A 24,322-nucleotide genomic window follows, 5' to 3' on the forward strand; every position below is an offset into this window, starting at 1 on the left:
AATGCACAGCGACACTGAGAGTGGTAGCCTTCAAAGTACTGACCCTCCTGCTGATGATGAAGACCCGGACAGTGATACTGCGATGCTCAGCTTTAGGTTCGCCGACCTTCGTGTCACGGAAGACAGCGCAGACGATGATGAAGCCCCGAATCCCCCTCTCCGAAGAAGCACTCGAAGAAAAAGGCCACCGCCTCCCTGCTCTTTCTGTGATAATGAGATCAGGGGGGAGTGTGTAATAAATTGCGAACAGATGGGCTTACCTGACAAACGCTCGAGGTGTACACTCTGCAAAGCGGGCACGTCCAAAGAAAAATGGCAAGATGGCGGTGGCCGGTTAATATTGCCAAGTAATCACGCAAAATCTCGTGTTCTCTCGCACACACAAGAGTTCAGCTTAGCATAAAAACGGGTCACTGTGAGCAAGAAGGGGGAAGGAAAAACGTAGTCAAGACAAAGACGACGCTTCTGACGACTGAGAAGAAAAAAGAAGAAAAAGAGCAAGAAGTAGAAGAGGAAGAAGAGAACGATACATGAGAAGACGAGGTGTGTGCGGTTTTGAGTAAATCGAAACAGACAGAAAAAAAACTCTGATAACAAATATTCGAACTCCTTAGGCCCTTTATGAAGAAACCCAGAGCTTGTCTATGCATGCATGCTCTGCCATGCATACTGCTTTCTGAATATTGTCATAGATTCACTCAGTTCTATCCTGTTTGACATTTGCTAACCCGACTATACACGGGTTGGGATTGGAGAAAAATAAAACAAACATAATAGTTTCCTAACCATCCTTTTAACTTGTCCCATTTAAGCCGTGAGTTATTATAGACAAATTAACCAACTGAACCTTTTGTTGTAAAAAGAGCATGACACTTGTCTGCATATAAAACGCATACAACTTTCAAATAATGCTCCATATCATCTAATCAAGTCCTATATTTACAATCTTCCTTACAAACTAATAGTTGTATGTTTTTTCTAAAGGATTCAGCTCTCCTCACATTTATCATGGAACTCTGAACGAAATCTGTAAAAGTGTTCTGTTTCATTTTAAATATTACAAGTCTAAAAATATATATGTATACATATTGTGTGTGTGTGTGTGTGTGTGTGTGTGTGTGTGTATATATATATATATATATATATATATATATATATATATATAAAATATAAGATCTGCCGCTATCAATAACAATGAACCAGTCTATATTTATAATCCAAACCAAAATACTAATCACAATGCCTATAACCAACCTAGTCGCATCAGGAGAAAGAAAAATATTTGGTTTAATCCTCCATTTAGCCTAAATGTCAAAACTAATATACCTAAGGAATTCTTTAACTCTTTCAAATACCCACACAGATATAGTTCTATTTTCAATAAAAATTCAATCAGGATTTCTTATTCAACAATGCCTAATTTAGCACAAAGAATCATAGCATCTAATAACAAAAAAATTAAATCAGCCCAAAAAATCCCTTTCCCAATTAAACCCAAAACTAACTGTAATTGTAATAACAAACATCTTTGCCCACTCAATAATGATTGCATCCATAAAGATGTTATATATTCTTGCACTATTACTGAGCTCCCATGCAATCCTCCCATAACAGACACTAATATTTCGTCTTCAAGTTATACTTCTTCCCATCCTCCATCTGATATAGTTACTAATCCAATACACCACTCGAGCAGCCCTTCCATCTACAATCATATAACTAGTAATAATAATAATAATAATAATAATAATAATAATAATAATAATAATAATAATAATAATAATAATAATATTTCTCCTAACAGTCATCCTAACACTAGCAACACTCATTATCCCCTCCAAACTAGTCCTCATACTGATATTGTCTAACCATTTGTTGAACACTATGAACAAAATTCAAACTATTTAACTAATACAAATCAGCAAATTAATATTAATACCAGACCTCGAGCTTTTAATAAAGTACGTATATGTATCGGCGCTACTTCAACATTAATTAAGAAAAGAATATCAAACCACATTTCTTCTTTTAACTACCATAATTCTAATAATAACCAAGGAACTTCTCTAACCACTTTAATTAAAAAACTTAACTCTAACAATACCCACTTCTCAATCAAATGGACTATTATAAAAAAAGTTAAGTCTTATACTCCAGGCTCTGTCATGTCGCCTCTGCACAACCGAGGCTATAACTATAATTACTTCCCCTCAAAGTAACAATATAATAAATTCTAGAAATGAACTGATCTCTTTCTGTAAATATAAGTCCAAATTTAATTAGGGCAATTTTGAAATTACATAGTTATTACTTTTACCCCTTATATAGATATAAAAAATTTTTTTCTTTAACTTTATCGTTTTTCTACATACTTCTTAATACTTTATAATTTAATAATCTTTTATTTTAATTCTTTATCTCTGCTTTGCATGGCCGGTTATTTATCTGCATTTTCTGCTTTATTCTTTAAACTTTCCTATCTATATAATATATTAATCTACCCACATTTTCATATCTTGTATGTATATTTACTTATATTTTACTATATGCATTTTTTTTTCTTGAATTTGCAGATACTGGCTATCCTCTCCCCTTAAATAATTTTTATTTTATTTTTTTATTTTATATTTTATTTTATTTTATTTTTTAATTAATTAATTTATTTATTTATTCTTTATTTATAATTTATTTTCTATTTATTTATTTTCCTTTTAGTGTCGTCTAACAACTCTTGCTGACATATGTTTTTAAGTGATGACGTGTACATTTCAGTTGACCTATATTATTTTGCCCTATATATTTTTTTTCGCGCCTTTAACATTTCCTGTCTGGGTCATTTTGACTTTTGTTTCCCTTTACTTTATTTTATATTTTATATTTAACTTTATCTTTTTTTTTCTCCTCTTTCTCTTCCATGATCTTTCTTATTTATATTTATGTCTCAGAAGTAGAGTGAAAAGCATATTTTATTTTTATTTTATTAATATTATTGGAATCTTTTCTTTTTTCCTTGTACACATTTTTGTGAATTATTCCATGGATTTCTGCCTTTGGATTATTATGGACCATCTTCTTCCAATTACGGGACTCTTGTAAATCAACTATTTTATTACTACAAACATTTCAGTAAATATTCAACAAAACGTTAAAATACAACACCAGTTTCTTTATATAGCATCATTCATAGTATTGTTCCATAGAAATAAGAATCATTTCTTCGAACGCTTGACGGAACGATGAGGTTTTTTCCTCTTTCAAATGTTCGTCTTTACTTTTGTAAGCAAGAAGTGTATGTAGTTGTGGCCTTGAAGAATTTTTTTCCAAATGAATTTCAAAATCAGAGCTAAATGAAGGCGACATTTTGACTACAAACTGAATGTGTAAATTTGACCTCTTGTTGACCTTTAGCGTGACCACTCTTTTTTCAATAGGATATTCCAACGGTCTCACAGCTAGAGATGAAAGAATTTACAAATGATGAGACATAGGTCATTCTAAGTCACCGCATATTTTCCGGTCGTAAAGTAAATGAGTTTTTCCCGTTTCTTTATTTAAAGAAATTTTACCGACTGGCAGGCGAGTGATTTACAACTTTTAGTCGCCGCAAGAAATTTTCAATCGACTGTGGCGACCGGTTGTGTAAAGTCTCAAAGGCTATATATATATATATATATATATATATATATATAAAGTGTGTGTGTCTGAGTGTACAACTATCCTACACCCCAAACAACTGCATCGATCATCACCAAACCTGGCATGATGATGGTCTCCTACCTAAGGATGGTGCACACCATTTTGCAAGGTAAAGATCAAATGTCAAGGTCATAGCCTATGTATATATGCTCTCCTACAGCCCATACACAGGGATGGTGCACACAATTTTTCTAGATGAAGGTCAAATGTTAAGGTGAGGATTTAACATGGGGAAAAGCTTAACAAACAATTGTTTCTGTATTGAGATGCAAATTAAGTATAATTTACATATGAACAGATAGCTCATATTTATAAACTGACATCAACTAGAACAGGTGGTTGTTGAACGTTTTCTTAGTATTATATACGACATATCAATGGTGTCGCTGATAGGATAATATCTGGTCTTTGAAGACCCAGAATACATAGATACTTGGATGCGTTGCTTCGCTGTAAATGCGAGATGCAAAAGTTGAAAGACAACAAAAAACAAGGAGGGGAGAATTAAATCTCCGACTTGTTCATGGCTAACGCTGGTTGTGAAGCAATTATGAAGGTTGCTACAATGGTTTACCCTCAAGAACTAGAAGAAATGACTTTCGAAGAAATAAATCAGGTTATCAAGGGAAACATGAGGCCAAAGAAAAGACTGGTGATTGCAGAAAGGACCAAGTTTATGGCAATGAAGCAGGAAGTGGATGAACCGATAGTAAAATATTTACACCGGTTAAGAAGACAACAGAAGAAGAGTTAATTCAACTAAGATTAATTGAAGGTATGCATAATTTGGCGCATAGATATAAGCTAATGGAACAGTTACAACTTACAAACATACCCTTGAATATGTGTCTAGAATTTATACAACAGCAGGAATTAATACATACCTACAACCAAAATAAAAAACATTCCTACGAAGAAATAATAGCTGACACGTATATGGTAGAAACGAAAAAAAAAATGTACTTACTGTGGAAAAATTCATGAAAGGAAAAAAGAAAAATGCCCAGAGTTTGAAAAAAACATGTTCAAAGTGTTTAAAAAAGAATCACTTCAAAGAAGTATGTAAAACGAAAAATATGGAAAGAATAGAGGATGAAAATAGACAAATTGTTAATGTAAAGAAGGATAATATACAAAATACTGGATCAAGGAATGGAGATACAAAAATAAAAATAGAAATAAACAATTGTTGCAGATAGATACTGGCAGTGAAGTAACCATAATACCCAGAAATTTCTGGGGAAAAATGGGAAAACTGCGTTTAAAAAAAAGCAACGTACAATTATGTTAGTTTGATGGCTCGGTTATAGCAATTATGGGTTAATTAGTTACAAATTACCGAAAGCGCAGGGACTATTGGGGATGATGTATTAAAAATAAAGTCAACAAAGTTAATTAATGAGATAGAAATGGAAAAAACAGGAAAATTAAAAAATTATGAAGCTAGCCTGCAATTAAATGAAAATGTTCCCCCCTTCTACTATGAAGTGAGAAAAATACCAGTGCATTTATTACCGTTAGTAATAGCTAAGTCGCAAAAGTTAATAAAGGAAGATTTATTAGAACCTGCCCCTTCATTGTGGTATTAAAAAAAAAGATGGTGACTTGAGAATTTGTGGAGATTATAAAATAGGGGTGAACCATAAAGTTTGTGCCGATTCGTACCCTATTCGGAATGTGGAAGTAGCTTTACATAAACTTGCCAGAATGAAAGTATTTTCGAAGATAGATCTAAAATCAGCTTACCACCAAATTCCCATAGATAAAAATTTAAAAGAAGTTGCGACCATAAACACAACTATAGGCCTGTTAAGGTGGAAAAGGATGCCGTATGACAAAAACGTAAAAAGTAATAGGAAATGTTGAAAATATCATATTGGAGATGAAGATGATTTAAAGAAAAAAACTGAAAATATACTGAACCGGCTAAGAGACGCTGGCATGACAGTAAATACAAAAAAGTGTGTAACCAACAGCAATGAAATATCATTTTTGGGTTATTCAATATCAAAGGAAGAGATCTCTTCAGATGGAGCACTAATGGAGAAAATTCTAAAAGTGGCTACACCAAAAAATAAAAAAGAGTTGAAGTCTTTCTTAGGTTTGGTAAATTTTTATAGAAAATATGTACCAAAAGACAATGAGTTGACAGAACCGTTTGAGAAATTCAGAAAAAAGATGAGGAGTTCATTTGGTTAGAACACCAACAGAAAGCCTTTGAAAACTTAAAACAGATTCTGACGAAAAATCCAATAATACAAATTATTGACCCTAGGAAGGACATAACTCTAACTACTGACACTAGTGAGCATTCCGTACAAGATGGTCATCCCGTAATGTACTTATCGAGGAGATTTACAATGACTGAACACAATTATTCTAATATAGAAAGGGAGGCACTAGCCATAGTCTGGACAACGGACAAAGCAAGACAGTTCTTGATGGGAAAAAATTCTTGTTGAAAAGTGATCACAGACCACTGAAATTTATTTTCAACCCAAGAAAAGAACTACCAAAAGTTACTGGATGGTCCAGATGATAAAGAAAGGTATAAAAGCATGCATGCAACAGAAGGAAAAAATCGATGTTTTCCTACCAAGATTATTACTAAGTTATAGAACAATTCTGCATGCAAGCAGGCCAGAAAGTTCATCTACCTTAATGGGCAGATAATTAAGGTCCCCTTTAACTATATCATACGCCACAAATCAAAAGATGTGGTACAAAAGAAATAAGAATATGGAAGCCGAGACAGCAGAATTTATTATGCAGAAAAGACATAATACTGCAATATTAAATAAAGAAAATATGAACAGTGTTCTAGCTCATGCTAACCAAATAAGATCTCAAAGAGAACAATCGGATGAGGAAATGCCTTCAGAGCTGCCCATTATTGACGTAACAGAAAAGTTACTGCAGAATGAGACTGCGGAGGAAGTAGAGAGAGACGAGCTAGAAGAGAAAGAAGTAGAATGGGACAAGGCAGAAGAGGAAGATCAGAATATGCAGGAGGAACACTGCGATTATAGGGAAAGACGTGATAGATCCAGATCTCCAAGGAAAAGGAGAGAGATAAAGGAAGATGTTCAGGAGGGCATGAGAAGAAGTACAAGAAGTACTCTATTTTTTATTTTTTATTTTTACTTATCAAGGCCCAGAAACCACTCAGGGATAAGGGTTATTGCATGTACAGTATGTTAGTGTGGAGATTTAATAAAGTGTCTACTTAAGGGGGCAGTTCATCAGGAATTTATTTACGTTGGACTTGAAGACATCCAGGTTGTAGTCAGGTGGAAAGCAGGCAGACGGAACAGAGTTCCACAAGCGTTCAGTTCTAAGAAAGAAGCTTTGTTCATGGAATCTACATTTTGATTTAGGCACAGATAAAGAGTGGGGAAAATTTTTGACAGTGGTTTCAGCTAGACGGGTGTTTTTCGTAAAAAATTGGTGAGGGGGAACCAGAGATTGAAGCTCAGACGAGCACCTGCCATGGAAATAATGGTAAAACAGAGACAGGCTCGCAACGTCACTTCTGTGGGAGAGAGGTTGCAGGGAAAAGAAAAGGGCATCTCCACTAAGTCACAAAGTCTATTTTGTACTCTGTCAAGGCAGGATAGGCTATTTTTAGCAACTCCTGCCCAGATATGGCAGCAGTACTCCATCCTTGGACGTACTTGGCTTTTATATAGATAGAGAATTGTATCAGTCGCGGCATAAAGCCCCTCTGTTATAGGGAGATGGAGTGATATGCAAATTAAGCATAATTTACATATGCGCATATTTATATTTGTTATAAATATTTATAAATTTATATTTATAAATCGACACCAACTAGAACAGATGGTTGTTGAACGCTTGCTTAGCGTTATACAAGACATATCAGTTTCCAAAGGCAATAAAAGTTAATTTTCTGTCTTCCTAAACCATTTATGTGTTTTAAAGTATTTTGAAACACTTTTATTTACAGCTAATGTTTCTTTCGCAAATGATGAGTGATGATGCCCATTTAATAATCTTATTGAAAAATGATATGTAAATAAAAGCGATTTAAAATATTTTAAGCGTTCAAAAATTGATCCAGGAAGGTAGAAAGTAATTTTTATTCTTGCAAAGTGGGTACCCGAGCATACAGCAAAGTCCTGCGGAGGCTGTTCGAGGTTAAGGGTTGATGAGTGTACAGTAGTCAATGGAAAAATGTTGTAGTAATCGTTAGTAGTGGGAATTGGGTAAATTGGATTACTTAATGGCAACGGCTCATCAAAAACTTGTTTACACTGGACTTGAAGATGACTATATTGTAGTCAGTTAGAAAGCAGGAAAACGGAACAGAATTCCACAGGCATGCAGTTCACAGAAAGAAGCTTTGTTCATGGAATCTACGTTTAGGTTTAGGCACAAATAAAGAGTGGAGGAAATTATTGATAGTGTTTACAGCTAGACGAGTGTTTATCATGAAAGTCAGACCAATGGGGACCATAAATTGGAGCTCAAACGAGCACTTGCCATGAAAATAACGATAAAGCAGAGATAGGCTTGCAACATCTCTTCTATGGAAAAAGGTTGCAGGGAAGAGAAAAGGGCCTCCCCCACTAGGATACGAAATCTATTTTGAACTCTATCAAGGCAGGATAAGCTGTTTCTAGGAGCTTCTACCCTTTTGTGGCAACAGTGCTCCATCCTTGGACGTACTTAGCTCTTATACAGGTGGAGAATTGCATCAGTTGTGAGATATCTACTGGAACAGTAGAACAATCCCACCATTTTTCCAGCAGCCTTAGCAACAGATTTGATGTACATGTTCCATCTCAGATCAGATCAGACCTAGAAGCTTGTCAAAGCATGGAGCCTTCCCAAGACGAGAGTCATTCATTTCAATTGATGCCAGACAAGGATCAGAGCGTTGATGATGTAAAGATAGAAGCTTGGTTTTAGATGTATTAAAATTAATCAGCCACCTCTTTCCCCATTGCACCAAGTGATCAAGATCAAAGAAGAGAGAATCAGAGAGAATTTGGTCGTTTATGGCCTTTGAAGTGTTGCCACAGATAGTAATTGCATCAGCATAAATTTCTACAAATGATCTTAGGATGTGATTTAGGAGATCATTGATGTAGATCGGGAAGAGAGTTGGGCTCAGGATTGACCCCTGAGGGACTCCAACATTAATAATGTGAGCATCTGATATTTGCCACTGCCCCTATAAACCTATTAGAGAGAAATGATTTAATAATTGAAAAGACATTTCCAGCAATACCATAGCTGGAGATTTTGTGGAGTAGACCTTTATGCCATACCCTATCAAAGGCCTTTGATATTTCGAGGTCAATTGCGTTAGAAAGAAAGCCTCCATTAAGAAATTTGCTAATCCTATAACTGTAAGCACATCTGCTGTAGATCTAACAGAATGAAAACCACATTGCATGTCACTGAGGAGGTTACTTTTTGCTGAGGTGGTTGACTACTTTTCTACTTAACACAGATTCCAGTAACTTACTCTTGACGCACAGGAGACTGATTGTTCTGTATTGAGAAGGAGATAACCAATCACCTGAATTTTTAAATATGGGACATACTGATGAAGTTTTTACAGGGTGTTGGGAAGCAATTCTCCATAAGACAAGGTTCAAACAGCTTTGTAAGTATGGAAGTTAGTTCTGGTTTAAGCCTTTTGAGCACTATAATAGAAATGCTGTCAGAGCCATTTGCTTTACTGGAACTGAGGTTTTTAATTAGCTTGGCAACATCACGCACTGATATTTATGTGTTTTCAGACACAGGAGGAAATACGGGGGAAGGGGCGACCCTGATCGCATAGGGTAGAATTATTTTCAAAGTTTTTGGTTTTGTTCAATGCTGACTAGGTTATCTCAGGTCCAAGGATGATGGTTGGGATAGAGCACACACTTCTATTCAGGACCCTGTTTGTTATTTGCCAAAATTGGTGGGAACCAAGCTGCTGCTCGGCTACTTTGGACTTGACAGACTGAGCATACAACTCTCTCGCATTCTTTATTACTCTTTTACAATGGTTGTTGGCAATCTTGAAGGCGACTTCAGTACATCTATTATGTTAGAAGCAATGGAAAAAAATGATTTCAGTGCACAATGGCAGCAGCATATTCTGGAGAGAACCAGAGTTGGCTGTTAGATTTTTGCTTGAATTTTTTGGAGGGCATGAAGCAGTCTATACCTACAATTAACCATTCCGTCAGGTCTATTATGTTCTTTTAAACATGGCACACAAAGCTAGATCTCATATAAATGCATGAAAGCTATCCCAGCCAGCCATAGAGTATAGATATACTGTATGATGGAGAGGTATGTTGGAGGACTTTTTACACTTTTTGTTTTTATCTTAACTGAGACAATGGAGTAGTCAGAAGATCCCAGTAGGGAACAGAATGGAAGATGAACATAGATAAGGGTAAGTTATCATGATGTGTCCTTAAAAAAGAAATATATATATATATATATATATATATATATATATATATATATATATATATATATATATATATATATATATATTCAAGAGTAGCAATTTTTCTCTCATGATTTTTGTTGAATGACAGAATATTTGGACACTGGCTTGCCAAATAGGAAAGATGGAGCACAATAGAGATGAACAAGAATTATCCCTGTTGTTCAATGAAACTTAATACACCCACACAATACACACACACACACACACACACACACATACACCGATATATATATATATATATATATATATATATATACATATATATATATATATACATATATATATATATATATATACATATATATATATATATATATATATATATATATAGTCATCTACATACAGTACTGTTTTGCTGTTTCACAGCTCATCAGTGCGGCTAGACAGGCAGCTACCTCAAGCCAGGATTGAAACCCGACCATCTGTATGACAGTCAAGGCTCTTAACCACTATGCTATCGGCGGCTGCTGAGTGAGTCATGAGTTTAACGATGTTTTGACATCGTTCGAAATACCTAAGCTCGATTTGTTTACGCAAAGAGCATCGCTTATATGCTAATGGTAATTTGCGTATCACTTCTCAATATGCTCAACTCAAGATGAGAAGCATTATAGTCATCCACATACAGTACTGTTTTGCTGTTTGACAGCTACGTCAGTTTTCCCCTATGGACCAAAATCCCGTAGGTTTACAGCAACAGTTGCTGCATACAAATTTATTATGTCAATATTATTAGCCACTATCTTATGTAACTTCAGAACGACATTTTTGACACATTCATTCGTTATAATAAACCCTAGATTTAATCCTAGGAGTGATATCATCATCATCTCAATCACCTACAGAGGAACTAGTTCCAAATTTTCCCCTAATCACTAAGTCCCCACACCATTACCATCCTACACCACATACATTTACTCACAGGGTACTTATATTGAGACCCCACCCTTCATAACTTACCTGTAAACTCATAAACATAGCATTCACCTTCCATTCCTCCAAATAAAAAATAATAAGGTCCCCCAAGACATTTTTCTGCATTTCTGATTGACTGATACGTGACATTCTCCTATTTCAGAATGAAACTACTCCCGTTATTAAATGAACACTTTAAAAACTTAATATTATTTTCCTCACTTAAATGCAATTACAACTAAAAAGCATTCAAAATAGAACAAAAAATATGATCCACACTTCTTTTATTTTTCGTTTTGTTCGTTAAATGAGGTTGAGGGGTCAATATTTATAAATGTACGATAACGTGTTACTTATTTTCGTTATTGAAAACACAATGAACTTAGCCCATCACAACTTACATATTACATACTATCTCCCACTCCATCCCTGTCTCAAAGATAACATTTCATGTTTTTTATTCCATTTTCCTCAGTTTTTTATTCTCGAATTCAGTTTTATTTGTTTCTCTTTTTCCTTTTTGTTTTTTTATTATTAAAATTTTGGGGTGTTTTCTTTTTGTTTGTTTTTTGGGTGTTTTCTTTTTGTTTGTTTTTTGCATTTATTTTTTTGTTTATCCTTATCCTATATATAATAATTTGATTGCAGAAATTCCCCTCTGGACCAAAATACCGTAGGTTTGCGACAACAGATGCCACATACAAATTTATTATGTCTAGCCTATAAGCCACTATCTTATGTAACTTTAAAGAAACTTTTCTGACACATCCAAGTGTTTAAATTAAATCCTAGATAATATCCGCGGAGCTACACCAGCAGTATTGCATTATCGTATAGAGAAAGTAGTCCTGATTTTCCCCCTATTGCTAAAGTCCTCCTACCGATCCTAGTAAACACTGTTGGTTATTATACACATAGTATGGACATTGTAGTTACACCCTTCATAACTAACTCAAACCAAACTCATAGCACAAACGTTAAATTCCCATTCTATTCTAAAAATAATGAATTCTCTCTTGGAACATTCCAGCATTTCTTATTGGTTTACATCAGACCGATCCCTTATCTCACATTACAATTTTATAAAATTAAATGAACGTAAAGGAGCTTATTCAATATGGCGTCTACAAATACACAATGCCAGGGTTTTACATTAAATAAAGTGGTTAGATAGCCACTCGAAGTTATTTGCTTCTCTCTTCCTCTGTCTCTATCTCTCTCTTTCTCATTCTCTCTTTCTCTCTCTAAATGTGTTTACAGCTAGAGAGAGAGAGAGAGAGAAAGAAAGAGAGAGAGAAAGAGCGAGAGAGAGAGAGAGAGAGAGAGAGAGCGAGAGAGAGAGAGAGAGAGAGCGAGCGAGGGAGACAGAGACAAAGAAATCGACAGAGCGAGAATTATATGTTTTGTTTACATTTGAGCACGGTACTGACTCAATCATATGTAATATATTAATTTTGGCATTCTGTAGATGTTTAGTGTAAATGGAGATGCTCTGATGTGACCTTACACGTGACCTTACACGACCTTAAAACTCTGATCGTGGCCCAGTTATAATCTTAACCCTGGGTCGACGCCCAATTATGACTATCCTAGTCACCGGGTAATTAATTATGTCGACTGGGCAACCAGGTCTGCCAACCGTTGGTACGTCGCGTCACTCAGTGAGTCCTCGTCAAGGCGTTGGAGGACTCTTCTCAGTTGCACGGTCCTCAAGGCCTGTTCTTCTTGATCGTCTAGTTGGTCGTCCTGTTGACTGGGTGTTCGTTGACGGGAACGGGGTCACAAGTGGCAAGTAAAAGAAATAAAGTTACATGGGACAACAGCACATCAGCAAACAAACTCCGGAGGTTGGTTGATATATAATGTATTTAGGAAATTCATAAATGATTATCTACAGACGTATGTACAATTGAAGATTAAATGGAAGCAAGCAATTAGATTTGTGAATGAGCTTCTTGTTGTTGAAATACTCGGTCGGAGTCGCGGACCGTTGTAATTATCGTTAAGGTGTTCTGGCTGGTCTCTTCCTAGGTCATCTGAATTCTATTAAGTTGCAAATTGAGCTCTCTGGCGACCAGCGAGAGGGAGAGAGAAGTTGGGTGGGTGGATTCCTCTACCGAGACCTTTATCTCTGTCTCTCCAGAGATCTCTCTCTGTCTTCTATCTCCTTCTATCTGATTAAATCGAGTTTTACAGATCTTATATAGTAAAACCCTTGAATAATGACGACGCCTACGTTCGTCTGACCAATCAAATTGATTGATAACAATCCACCTGATTCCTTCTCATTGGTCGATTTGGCCTGTGGCAGGTATTATTTTTCTGCCCCCAATTTCCAAAATCAAATTGACTCCTCCCCAACTTGCCTGACCCCGCCTTCTCGATAATGGTTTTTTTCCATATTATCAACTGATAATCAGAGGAAATATTATTTTTAGCTTGTAATAGATCACCAGATTTCATCTATTTAAAAATATCCGTTTGATCTTCTTTCCTCTTTGAATTATTTGTTTTGTAAAAACATCCATGCGATTTTTAAAAAAAAAATTCTTTACATGTCAGAATTCCCCTTAGCGCCCAAAACAATTTGCCAAAAGACATTTTTAGATAAGTCATAATTGGAAATAAACACTGGCTTGCTTTTGAAGTCCTTTGTGCATCGGCAGATTTGAATATTTCCCCAAAATATTCTATTTACGCCCAAAACATATTATCATTCTGAAGTTTCTCAGATAATACATATTGAAAAACAATTCATGTCAAACCTTGGGCTGACGTCATTAATTCTTTTATCAGGCCCGATCTGTTTCGTGTGTGTGTGTGTGTGTTTCTCAGATCAAAAACGATCCGACATTTCACCTGTCAAACACCACATTTCAAGCCGACCGACATTTCAAATCTCTGTTTCGGAATATTTTGTGTTGGCTCGGTTAGTTCAAACGCGAGCGTATTTTGGTTAAAAAATGTTTGAAGTAATCTTTCGCTTTGAAGTTTAGCATGTGATTTCTATTTTTATTCCCCGACCTTATGGTACTTCAACAACAAGATTTTGACACATAAAAATATTAACTAAAAAAAAATTTTTTTTTTTTTTCTGTAACCGGCGTTCGCCCGGGATTGAATATTACATTTAACACAAAAAAACGTCACATCGACCCTACTGATCTGATGTGGCCCCTCTTTGGTGTTACACTGATATTATTGTAACTTTTTTGTTAAAACTGCAAAAATATTTATCTAAGCTAGCACAAATGCTCAGCATAGCCCGGTCGTAAAGTACGCTTAAATATTGTATTTTAGTTCTTGCAGATTTTGTATATATTATTATAGAGTTAATGTTCTATCAATTTTTATATATTATAAAGTTACGATTTAAAAAAAAAAATATATATACCCATATGACTTGGGTGCATTAGCTTGACTCAAAACCGAAATAAAATTTATGAAAAAAAAAAAAAAATATATATACATATATAAATATAATAATATATATTATATATATAATATATAATTATATAATAATATATATTATAAGCTCTATCTCCTATCTGGTTTTATCAAGCTTTTACATCTGGCTGAGATAACTTTCTAAATATTAATTCTTTAATATTTATAATATACTTTAATTTTACCATCTTGGATCATTTTGGTAAATTTAATTGTAATTTTTATTTTATATACATATATATATATATATACATATATATATATATATATATATATATATATATATATATATATAGTCATCCACATGCAGTACTATTTCGCTATTTCACACACACGCACACACATATACATACATATATATATATATATATATATATATATATATATATATATATATGGTGGTAGTTGTCCATCGGATCCGATGATGATGTTTGTGTTCTGCATCTCATCTGTGCACACAGAGGTGGCTCTGTAGCCCCAGTCTAGAGGCACATAGTCTAGAACATTGGGGGCACTGGAAGTCAGTTGTGGTAATCACCGCTGAAGCTGCTCTGTGGTGACTCTCTCTGGCAGCAGTGAGTTTCTGGCTATGAGCCTCTTCAAAGTTGGCAGCATCCTTGTGAGCCTTGCCATTTTGGTCTGTCCATAGCATGTCTCTCTATGTCTCCCGGTTTGATACAACACCATTGCAGATTGGCTTTAACAGGGTCTTTATACTGCAGTTTTGGTTGACCTTGATTTCTTTTGCCGGTCTGGTGCTCTCCGTACATCAGGCATTTAGGCATCCAACATGCCTCCATTCAAATCACGTGTCCAACTCAACGAAGTTGGGTCTTGATGATGGTGGCCTCTATACTGGTGGACTTAGCTTTGTCAAGAACCTTCAGATTGGTGATGCAATCCTGCCATTTGATTCCCAGGATGGAGTGGAGAGCTCACATGTGGAAGAGCTCCAGTTTCTTTATATGCCTGTGGTATAGTGTCCACGTCTCACAACTATAGAGCAGGGAAGGACGGACCACAGCATTGTAGACCTTCAGCTTTGTAGATAGGCGGATGTTGTGTTCATTGAGCACTCGATTGCGAAGTCTTCTCAGTACATGGCTTGCCTTGCTGATTCTGGTGTCAATCTTTCTGTTCAAGGAGCCATCACAAGATATGGTGCTTCCCAGATATTTGAAGTGATTAACATTGGCAAGTGGTGTGTCATCAACGGTGATGGTGGGAGGAGGAGGGTTGGAGTATGGTGCAAGTTGGTGGAGCACCTCCGTCTTTTTAAGACTGATTGTCAAGCTGAAGAGCTTGGATGCCCCAGAGAAGCGATCCAGCATCTGTTGCAAGTCTTGTTCTGTATAGGCCACTAATGCATAGTTATCGGCAAAGAGAACCTCTTGGAGGAGAGTTTTTAAGCTTTTTGTCTTTGCTGTGAGTTTCCGTAAGTCAAAGAGGGAGCCATCCAAGTGGTAACGAATATAGACTGCAAATCTTGGACAGCATGGGACAGCATACAGGTGAAAAAGATGTTGAAAAGGATAGGGTCTAATACACAACCCTGCTTAACACCATTGCTGACAGTGAAAGTGTCTGTGATATTAGCATTTGAGAGGACTTGACCAGTCACGCCATCGTGGAAGAGTCTGATCATTGATGCAAACTTTGGAGGACATCCGATGTGCTCAAAGACTGTCCAAAGTGCCTCTCTGTTGACGATGTCAAAAGCTTTGGTCAGGTCGATGAATACAGAATAGAGAGGTTTTTTCTGTTCAATGCACTTCTCTTGAAGCTGTCTTAAGGCAAAGATCATATCCACAGTACTCCTGCCAGGCCTGAAGCCACACTGTGCCTCAGGGAGTGTCTGTTCAGAAACTGTAATGAGTCTGTTAAGAATGACCCGTGCAAAGATCTTTCCAGCAATTGAGCCCCTGTAGTTTCCGCAGTCCGACTTACTTCTTTTGTTCTTATAGAAGGAGACGATTAGGGCGTAGCGAAAATCGTCTGGCATTATCTCCTCCTCCCAGACAGTTAGGAGGACGTCACAGAAGGCCTCAAGAGCATTGGGCCCACTACCTTGTGGATCTCAGCAGGGATGCCATCCTTTCCTGATGCTCTGTCAGAGGTTGTCTGGTGGATTGCTTTCTTGATCTCCTCAATTGCGAGTGAATCCTGTATGGGTTGTTAGGAGATCTGATTCAAGGCCTCTGAATCAACTGATGAGGGCCTGTTCAGCAAAGTGCTGAAATACTCCTGCTGAGACCCTCCTGGTCCTTGATGAGCGTCCCCCCGTCTGACGACAGCAGTGGAGCACTGCCGGGTGCAGAGGGGCCGAAAACAGATTTCAATGAGCCGAAAATTTTTTTTGATGTTATTAGTATCAGCATAGTGCTGGACTTGCATTGCTCGGAGATTGGTCTGAACTTTGGCCTGGAGGGCCTTGAACTTCTCATGCTTGGAGATGGATGACGGGTCATTTAGCCATTCTATGTGAGCCTTGTTCTTGGTATATATGGCTTCTCTGATCACTTTGTCGTTCTCATCGAACCAGTCTTCATGGGTTCTCCAAGGACTTCCTTCGCAGTCTCGTTTACTGCTTTCTTGAAAGAGGTCCATTTCTCTCTGCTGCCTTCAGTGGGCACACAATCTTGGAGTTTTTTATCTAGCACTTGCTGGAAACGTGCCTGATAGGATGGGTCATTAAGCCTGGCAACATTGTAGGAGGGCCTAACAGTTTTGGGTCGGTTTCCGTGGGGTGGCGCAATGTGTAGCGTCAGTACAGCCCTGACCAATCTGTGGTCAGTCCAACACTCAGTGCCTCCATGGCACGGGTCACACGGACGTCCTTGATGTCTCATTGGTGGACTGTGATGAAGTCAATCATGTGCCAGTGTCTTGAATCCAGGTGGTCTTATACTTGTCTGCCATTCTGAACAAGGTGTTAGTGATGCAAAGACTGTGCTCTGCACACTTGCTGAGAAAGAGTAGACCATTGTCATTGATCTTGCCTACTCCGTGTCTGCCCAGAACGCTTTTCCAGCTGCTGTAGTCTCTCCCTACCCTTGCATTAAAGTCTTCAAGGGTGACTAGTTTATCGCTTGGTGGGGTTGACCTGATGACTTGGTCAAACTGTTCGTAAAACTTCTCCTTGGCATCATCTGGGCTCATGAGTGTAGGGGCGTAAGCGCTGATGATTGTGAGATGTCTGATCCTGCTGAGAGGGATGCACAGTTTCATAAGGCGCTCGTTGATTCCAACTGGTAGAGCAGGCATGTTCTTCAGCAAAGCTGTCCTGATGGTAAACCCGACACCATGAATCCGGTCTTCTGTTTGTGGCTTTTCTTTCCAGAAGAAGGTGTATCCACCTCCCTCTTCTCTCAGAGATCCCTTGTCAGCAATCCTGGTCTCACTAAGTGTGACTATATCTATATGTTAATGCAGGAGTTCCCTTGCAATGAGCGCTGTTCTTCTTTCAGGTCTTGAGGAAGTAGCTCCATCCAACAAAGTTCGAACATTTCATGTCTTGATGATAATTTTTTTCTGTGTTTTTGTTGTTCGACCACTATGTGGATGAGTCCATCAACCGCGGTAAGCTGACCAGACATTAGAAGGGCAAGCATTTGTTTGGGGTACCTTTTCTAACCCCCTCCCTCATGTGAGGGTGGGCAGTGCTATCCTAAAGAGGCTGCCCAGTCGCCCACAGGTGCTGCCAAACTCTCCTGTTGCCTTTCAGGGAAAAGAGCGATCACTTGCCCATGGACCGTCTACGTGTAGGTTTGTGACTACAACTGCCAGTGTTCACCTACACCTGTTGCTTTCACCACGTACCCATCGTCGCAGGATTTGTAATCAGTGATGATTTGCAAAATAGACCTGTGCATGAAGTCCGGTGCACAGGGGCAATCCCACTCTTTCGGTCTGGGAAGTCTTGATCCAGTGGCACGGAGAACCATTATGACGGGAGACTGCCAAACTGCAGTGGATAACCAAGATGACTTTAGGTCTCACATCCTGCTCTAGGTGCTCCAGTGACACTTGCTGCCACCGCCTTCACAACCGTTGGTTCTTCATATGAACTCTTCCGCTTGTTCCATCGGGAATCAGGCTTTGCATGGAGAAGGGCTGACACAGCCCAATCCTAGTTCATCGAGGATTTGTGACTCATTGACTACTCTCACCTGGTTTAGCAAGCTTGTCAAAGCCAGTATCCAGGATGTGACCACTGTTGCATGCATCAGCTATGGGGAACCACAGGTGAGAGGTGAGTGCCAGGTGAGGTCCAGTGGCAGATGGGCTGTCCTACAAAAAGAACATGGCGATCCCCCTACCAAAGGTACTAACCACTCCCTGAACACCCCATATATATATATATATATATATATATATATATATATGTATAAATTGAGTTCTTTCAACCATAATCGAAACCAAAACCAAAACTTACGAAGAATTCTTGATAAAATTATTTCTAAAAATAATAGATGACTTAAATGATATTGGCTATAATCGAAACCGAAACCGAAACTTATAAAGAATTCTTGGTAAAATTATTTATGACAAGAAATGGAAGTACATAACAATTAAGCGATCCAGATGTAAACGTGACACAGAAAATAACACACGCTTTCATATTAATATATAGATAATTATAATAATGAAAATATAATAAAATACATAATAATGCTGCAATAATAACTTGGAAAATAATAAAAAATCAGAATAAAATTCTAAAAGATAATACAGAATCTAACCAAAGTAAAAAACTAAAACTTGTAGCTGTATTAATAAGTCTGAATTTCCTCTCAAACAAAAATGTCTAACAACATCTGCCACTATTTCAGCAGCTGTGTGACTCTCACTTCCCTTATTTTATCCTTAATCGCTATGAGCAATATTTTATCCTTAATCGCTATGAGCAATGTTTCTGACAAACAATGAAAAATTGCTGTTTTCTTGGTCAGAATCTATTTCATGTAACACTTATTTTTTTTTAACCTTGAAGTACTACATTTTTTAGCATTTTTAGATCACGTGACTTCATACCTTGTCTGGAGCGATTTCCTTAAAATAAAAGAATGGTGACCAACATTGGTATTATTTCATCTTTTGCATTGGTTTCTGTAAATGAGTGACAGTTGGTTTTAGTCTGGATTGAGACTGAATCTATCTAGTTTCCTTCAGTGATGAAATACTAATAAGGCCAATATTTATTCCTTTAACTATTGCAAAACCATTATCAACCACTAATTGCCATGACAAATAACACTAACTGAGAGTGCATCATTCAAACTCCTCTGTGTAACATTCGCAGGCAACATGAGTTGGAACAGATATATTGAGGACATTGTCAAGACTGCTGCAAAGATGGTGGGCTCTTTCTACTGTGCTAGAAAAGTACACCTAACAGTATCCTATCCCTCTACAAATCCACTATTCGCCCATGTATGGGTTATTGTTGCTATATCTGAACTATTGCATCTACCATAAGACAGGATCCAAAAAAAGTTTCTAATCTATTAAGTCTCGCACTGTTGGCGAAGCTCTGACCCCTGCCCCATCACTGCAATGTTGCATCCCTGTGCCTGTTTTACAAGTGCTTTAATGAAATGTGCTCTGATGAATTCATAACACTTGACCAACCTGACAAGCAGCAAAATCCCATCCCTTCACTGTTGAAGTCCCTAGATGACTGAAAATCTTCTAGGCTGCTAGACTTTGGAATTCCCTCCTGGTTTTCTGCTTCCAAAACTGTACTGACACGCTGAAGCTTTTATATAATGTGAGCAGACATCTCATTGCTCAACTCCTCATAATTCCCTATTAAGCATGATCCCAAACAGTAGTTCCTTATATTTTGACTGACGATATGCCTTCTTTGGGGTGAAAAAGAGTTTTTTTTTTAAAAGTAGAAATACTTTTATTTTCTGCACACAACTTCATAGGGAATGTCCATAACAGTGTTGTAATGTGTTTTTACTTATTTCTAGATTGGAAGGCAAATATGCATCTCGTTGCACTGTTCTGGTTGGCGTGGAAAATATGTTTTAACATGTTCCATTTCAAATGGAAACTATAGTTGTTTGTGTAGAACTCCCTCTGAAACATTTATGCCATATACCATTTCAGCTGATGTGTAGTAAATATCTTCTTTGAACTTGGATCATAATCTGAGTGGAAGTAAAGGTAAAGTAGTTTTGAAATGGTTTACACATACTATTGGTGCCCCACCACAACAAGTGTTATGAAATAAAAATATAATATAGTAAATAAGAGAAAATAAATTTATCAGCAGAACAAAGGTATAGGAAGTTGTTCACCAAGTCACACAAAGGTAGCATATTATAGGATTGTTAATAATTGTGGCAACGACTGGGACAAAAGGACTGGACAATAGAGGTCAATATATTTAGAGTTAGTTTAAGGTCAGTTTTAGGAATAACGATGAGTTTTGTAATAGTTTACAACAGTTAGAGACAGTTTCCTATTGGACACAATAAAAGACAGATTGTGGCTCAGAGCAGATTGAGATGATTCATGGCAATTGATGACCATGGTCTCTTAACAGATGTTGACCTTAGCGTTCAGAAGTTTGTTTCCCATTATGGTGTCACACACACACACACACACACACACACACACACACACACACACACACACACACACACACACACACACACACACACACACACACACGCACACACACACGCACACACACACATAATACAAACTTAGCCCAATCTATTATTTATTTCCACCCAAAAATAGGTCCTTTCAAACGTTTGAAAAGGCCCATTTTGAATGTTGAAATAAATTTATAATGAGATTGGGCTAAGTTTGTGATGTATTTTTTCTTTTAAGCATTATGTATATTCTGTTTCACATTCAGCTTTCACATTAAGGATTTTCTACAGAAACTGCCTTATCCTTTTCGATTAACAATATCTCTCTCTCTCTCTCTCTCTCTCTCTCTCTCTCTCTCTCTCTCTCTCATATATATATGCCGGTTGAATTTAGCTTTAATGATATCCTGTACAGACAGATAGATGGTGTACTCATGGGTTCTCCATGTGATCAGCTTTGGCTAAAATTTTTGTAGGTTATCACAAAGAGGGTTCATTATCTAGTTTCCATAAATCAGATCTTTACTTTCGTTACATTGCTATCCCTTAGACATTGTTGAATCAAATCCATGTGTTGTTTTTTCAAGTAGACCTATGTGCCGTCCATTCACAAAGATATTCTCCCCCACCCCCCACCATAATAATTCTATTATTTATTTATTTAAATATAGTTGCAGTGCGTACTACATTGGGCAGACATCGCAAAGATTGGATTTTCATTTTAAACAACATGTATCATCAAAGATTCGTTATGCAAATTTTTCACCTTCCGACGTTCTGAATAATACATTGGGTCTGCTATCTTCTATATAAATAACCGTGCTTGTGCCACAAACTTTAGTGTTGACATGTTCACGAACCTTAGCAGGTCGCACTCACCTTTCCATTTAAAAATCCTAGAAACCATTTTTATTAAGTCCTTGAGACCTTTTCTGTACAAACAAAAAGAAAATCTTTTAGGACTTAATGTGATTTCTATGTGATTCTTTCTCCACTTATTTATTTATTTATTTATTTTAATTATATCTTTTTTTTCTCCCCTGCCATATTCAAGACAATTTTTTTAGTCATAATTTTTCCTCGATTTAGCTCTGTTGAATGAGAAATGAAACCTGGTTAGCAAACTCTTTTTTATTTTTTAAAATCCATCATATTAATTCGTCTTTATTCAGCCATTATTAAATTTTGCACCCCAAAAAGAATATATATATATATATATATATATATATATATATATATATATATGTATATATATATATATATACAAAACTTATAAACCTGTAAAAACGGTATACAAAATTTTAATTATTCGACAAGGAGTAGAAATAACAAGAAAAGCCTTATTCCATGGAATTTCTAAGAATGCAATTCTTCTCATCAGAGGGAAGATGCAAAATATACAATTTGTAGGTTAATGCATTAAAGGAAACAAAGAATATGAAATCAATCGTATTTGCATAAAAAAGTCATTTAACAGCCAAAGACATTTTATAGGGATTTAATGAGATAATTAAAGCAAGAAACGGGAAAAAGTGAGAAAAAGGATTTCATTTTTAGTTAAATATCTCTCTCCAACAACAAGCGTCTTATTCACATGCATTGTAAACAATGTAATTGCGTTGACACTGGTTCTTGTCAGATCACTGAAGTTAAGCAATGTTGAGCCTGGTTAGTACCAGATGGGTGACCATTTAAGAATTCTAGGCTCCGGTTGTGCTCTCCACTTATCTCGACATTTGTTTCCAGTCATCCTGTACGCACACTTCACTTGCCACTGATATTTAACGATGTTGACTCAGGTGAGGTGTGGTTAAAGATTGCACAACTTCTGCCACAAAAATTTCACATGCCGGCACCCCTTCGTGGATATCCATAGTCTGTCAAAGACTGAAGGAGCCTTTTAAAACATACAACCCATTAAATGTGCAGCCTAGTGCATGTTTACAAATAAACTTTACCAATTTAATGTTAACGTGCCATGTTGATGATTGATTTTGGACAGAACGGAGTTTACAACCCTAAAGTAATTATTTACAAAATAATATAGTATATATTGGATGGAGAATTTTCATTATTATCTCTCTATATTGAAGTCAAAAGTTGACATCGATATATTAATATCTTAATAGTTAGAACATTAAAATAAGTTTCAATAAGCTTTAAATATTTAAAAAATGTTATTTTTAACTTTACTTTCAAAACAAAAATTGTAAAGCTTACAACTAGCCAAGCATCTCCACCTGGGCAGCACAGAGTGAATACGGCTAGTTATTTATACTTTTTTAACTGGTCTATTTATGTTGGTTATGGTTGTCATAGCATTTCCACTGTTTTTTCCTTCGGCCTTCTTCAAGTGTCTTGCATCAAATTGGAGAACACTCATGTTTTGAATCTAAGCCATTATATGAAGACAAGAATTGGTGCTCTATTCTCCAGAAATTGTGAAATTCTTTCAATTTTTAAAAATCGCCTTGTTGCCTTCTGTTGAGGAATGAGAACCTGATGGATGAGATAACTAGGACGTTAGTTTAATGTGTGTGGGTTATCTTGAGGTTCTGAGTTCAATCCTTGGCAAAGACAGCTAAGCAATTTCACAAACTACTTAACACAGAAATAAAGGACTATTAATATGTAAATAAGTAAACAATGGATTTCAATAATGAATACAAAGAGAATATTTTATTTGTGTTCCTCTACAAGCTACAAGCTAAAAACAATAATGATGGTCACACAACTTCCAGATAGAAGCCGTTTCGCCTGCTGGGAGAGTATTCAGGGGAGATCACTCTCTTTTCTTTTCAGTTAAGCTTTATATTAATTTATTTTCAGCAAAAGAGAAAAGAGAGAGTGTTTACATTATACAGATGATTCCTTTTGTCTGGATATGAACTCAAGGATTTTGAATTATGGCACTTCTTTCTTTGTCAAAGAGTCTGCAATTTGGTATCCAAGAGATTTCTGAAATTTCTTTTCTATCAATCATTTCTCTCAGAATAGTCATCTCTATATGGAGTCTCTTATCCAAAATTTGGATTGAGGAATGTACAAAATCATATAGACAGGAATTGCCTGTTTTGCAGAAGATCTATCTATATTGTCTTTTAATTGTAAACCTTTTGTCAATAATTTCCCCCGCTCTCTATCTGTGCCTAAACCTAGACGTAGATTC

The 24,322-nt window shown here is 36.5% G+C and overlaps 2 protein-coding genes across 2 annotated transcripts; both read right to left on the reverse strand.

The window, feature by feature from the left end:
* Nucleotides 1-15,477: 15,477 nt before the first annotated feature.
* LOC145268396 (uncharacterized) lies at nucleotides 15,478-15,873 on the reverse strand. The gene has a single exon (XM_080123955.1). The coding sequence runs from the start codon at nucleotides 15,871-15,873 to the stop codon at nucleotides 15,478-15,480; it is 396 nt and encodes a 131-aa protein (XP_079980081.1).
* A 1,540-nt stretch (nucleotides 15,874-17,413) lies between these two features.
* Nucleotides 17,414-17,806, reverse strand: LOC145268397 (protein CFDP2-like). The gene has a single exon (XM_080123957.1). It carries the CDS (start codon nucleotides 17,804-17,806, stop codon nucleotides 17,414-17,416), a length of 393 nt encoding a protein of 130 aa, XP_079980083.1.
* Nucleotides 17,807-24,322: the final 6,516 nt, after the last annotated feature.

Source organism: Euprymna scolopes, chromosome 43 (genome assembly GCF_053919585.1).
Source record: "Euprymna scolopes isolate OS-2025 chromosome 43, ASM5391958v1, whole genome shotgun sequence".
Taxonomy (NCBI): Eukaryota; Metazoa; Mollusca; class Cephalopoda; order Sepiida; family Sepiolidae; genus Euprymna; species Euprymna scolopes.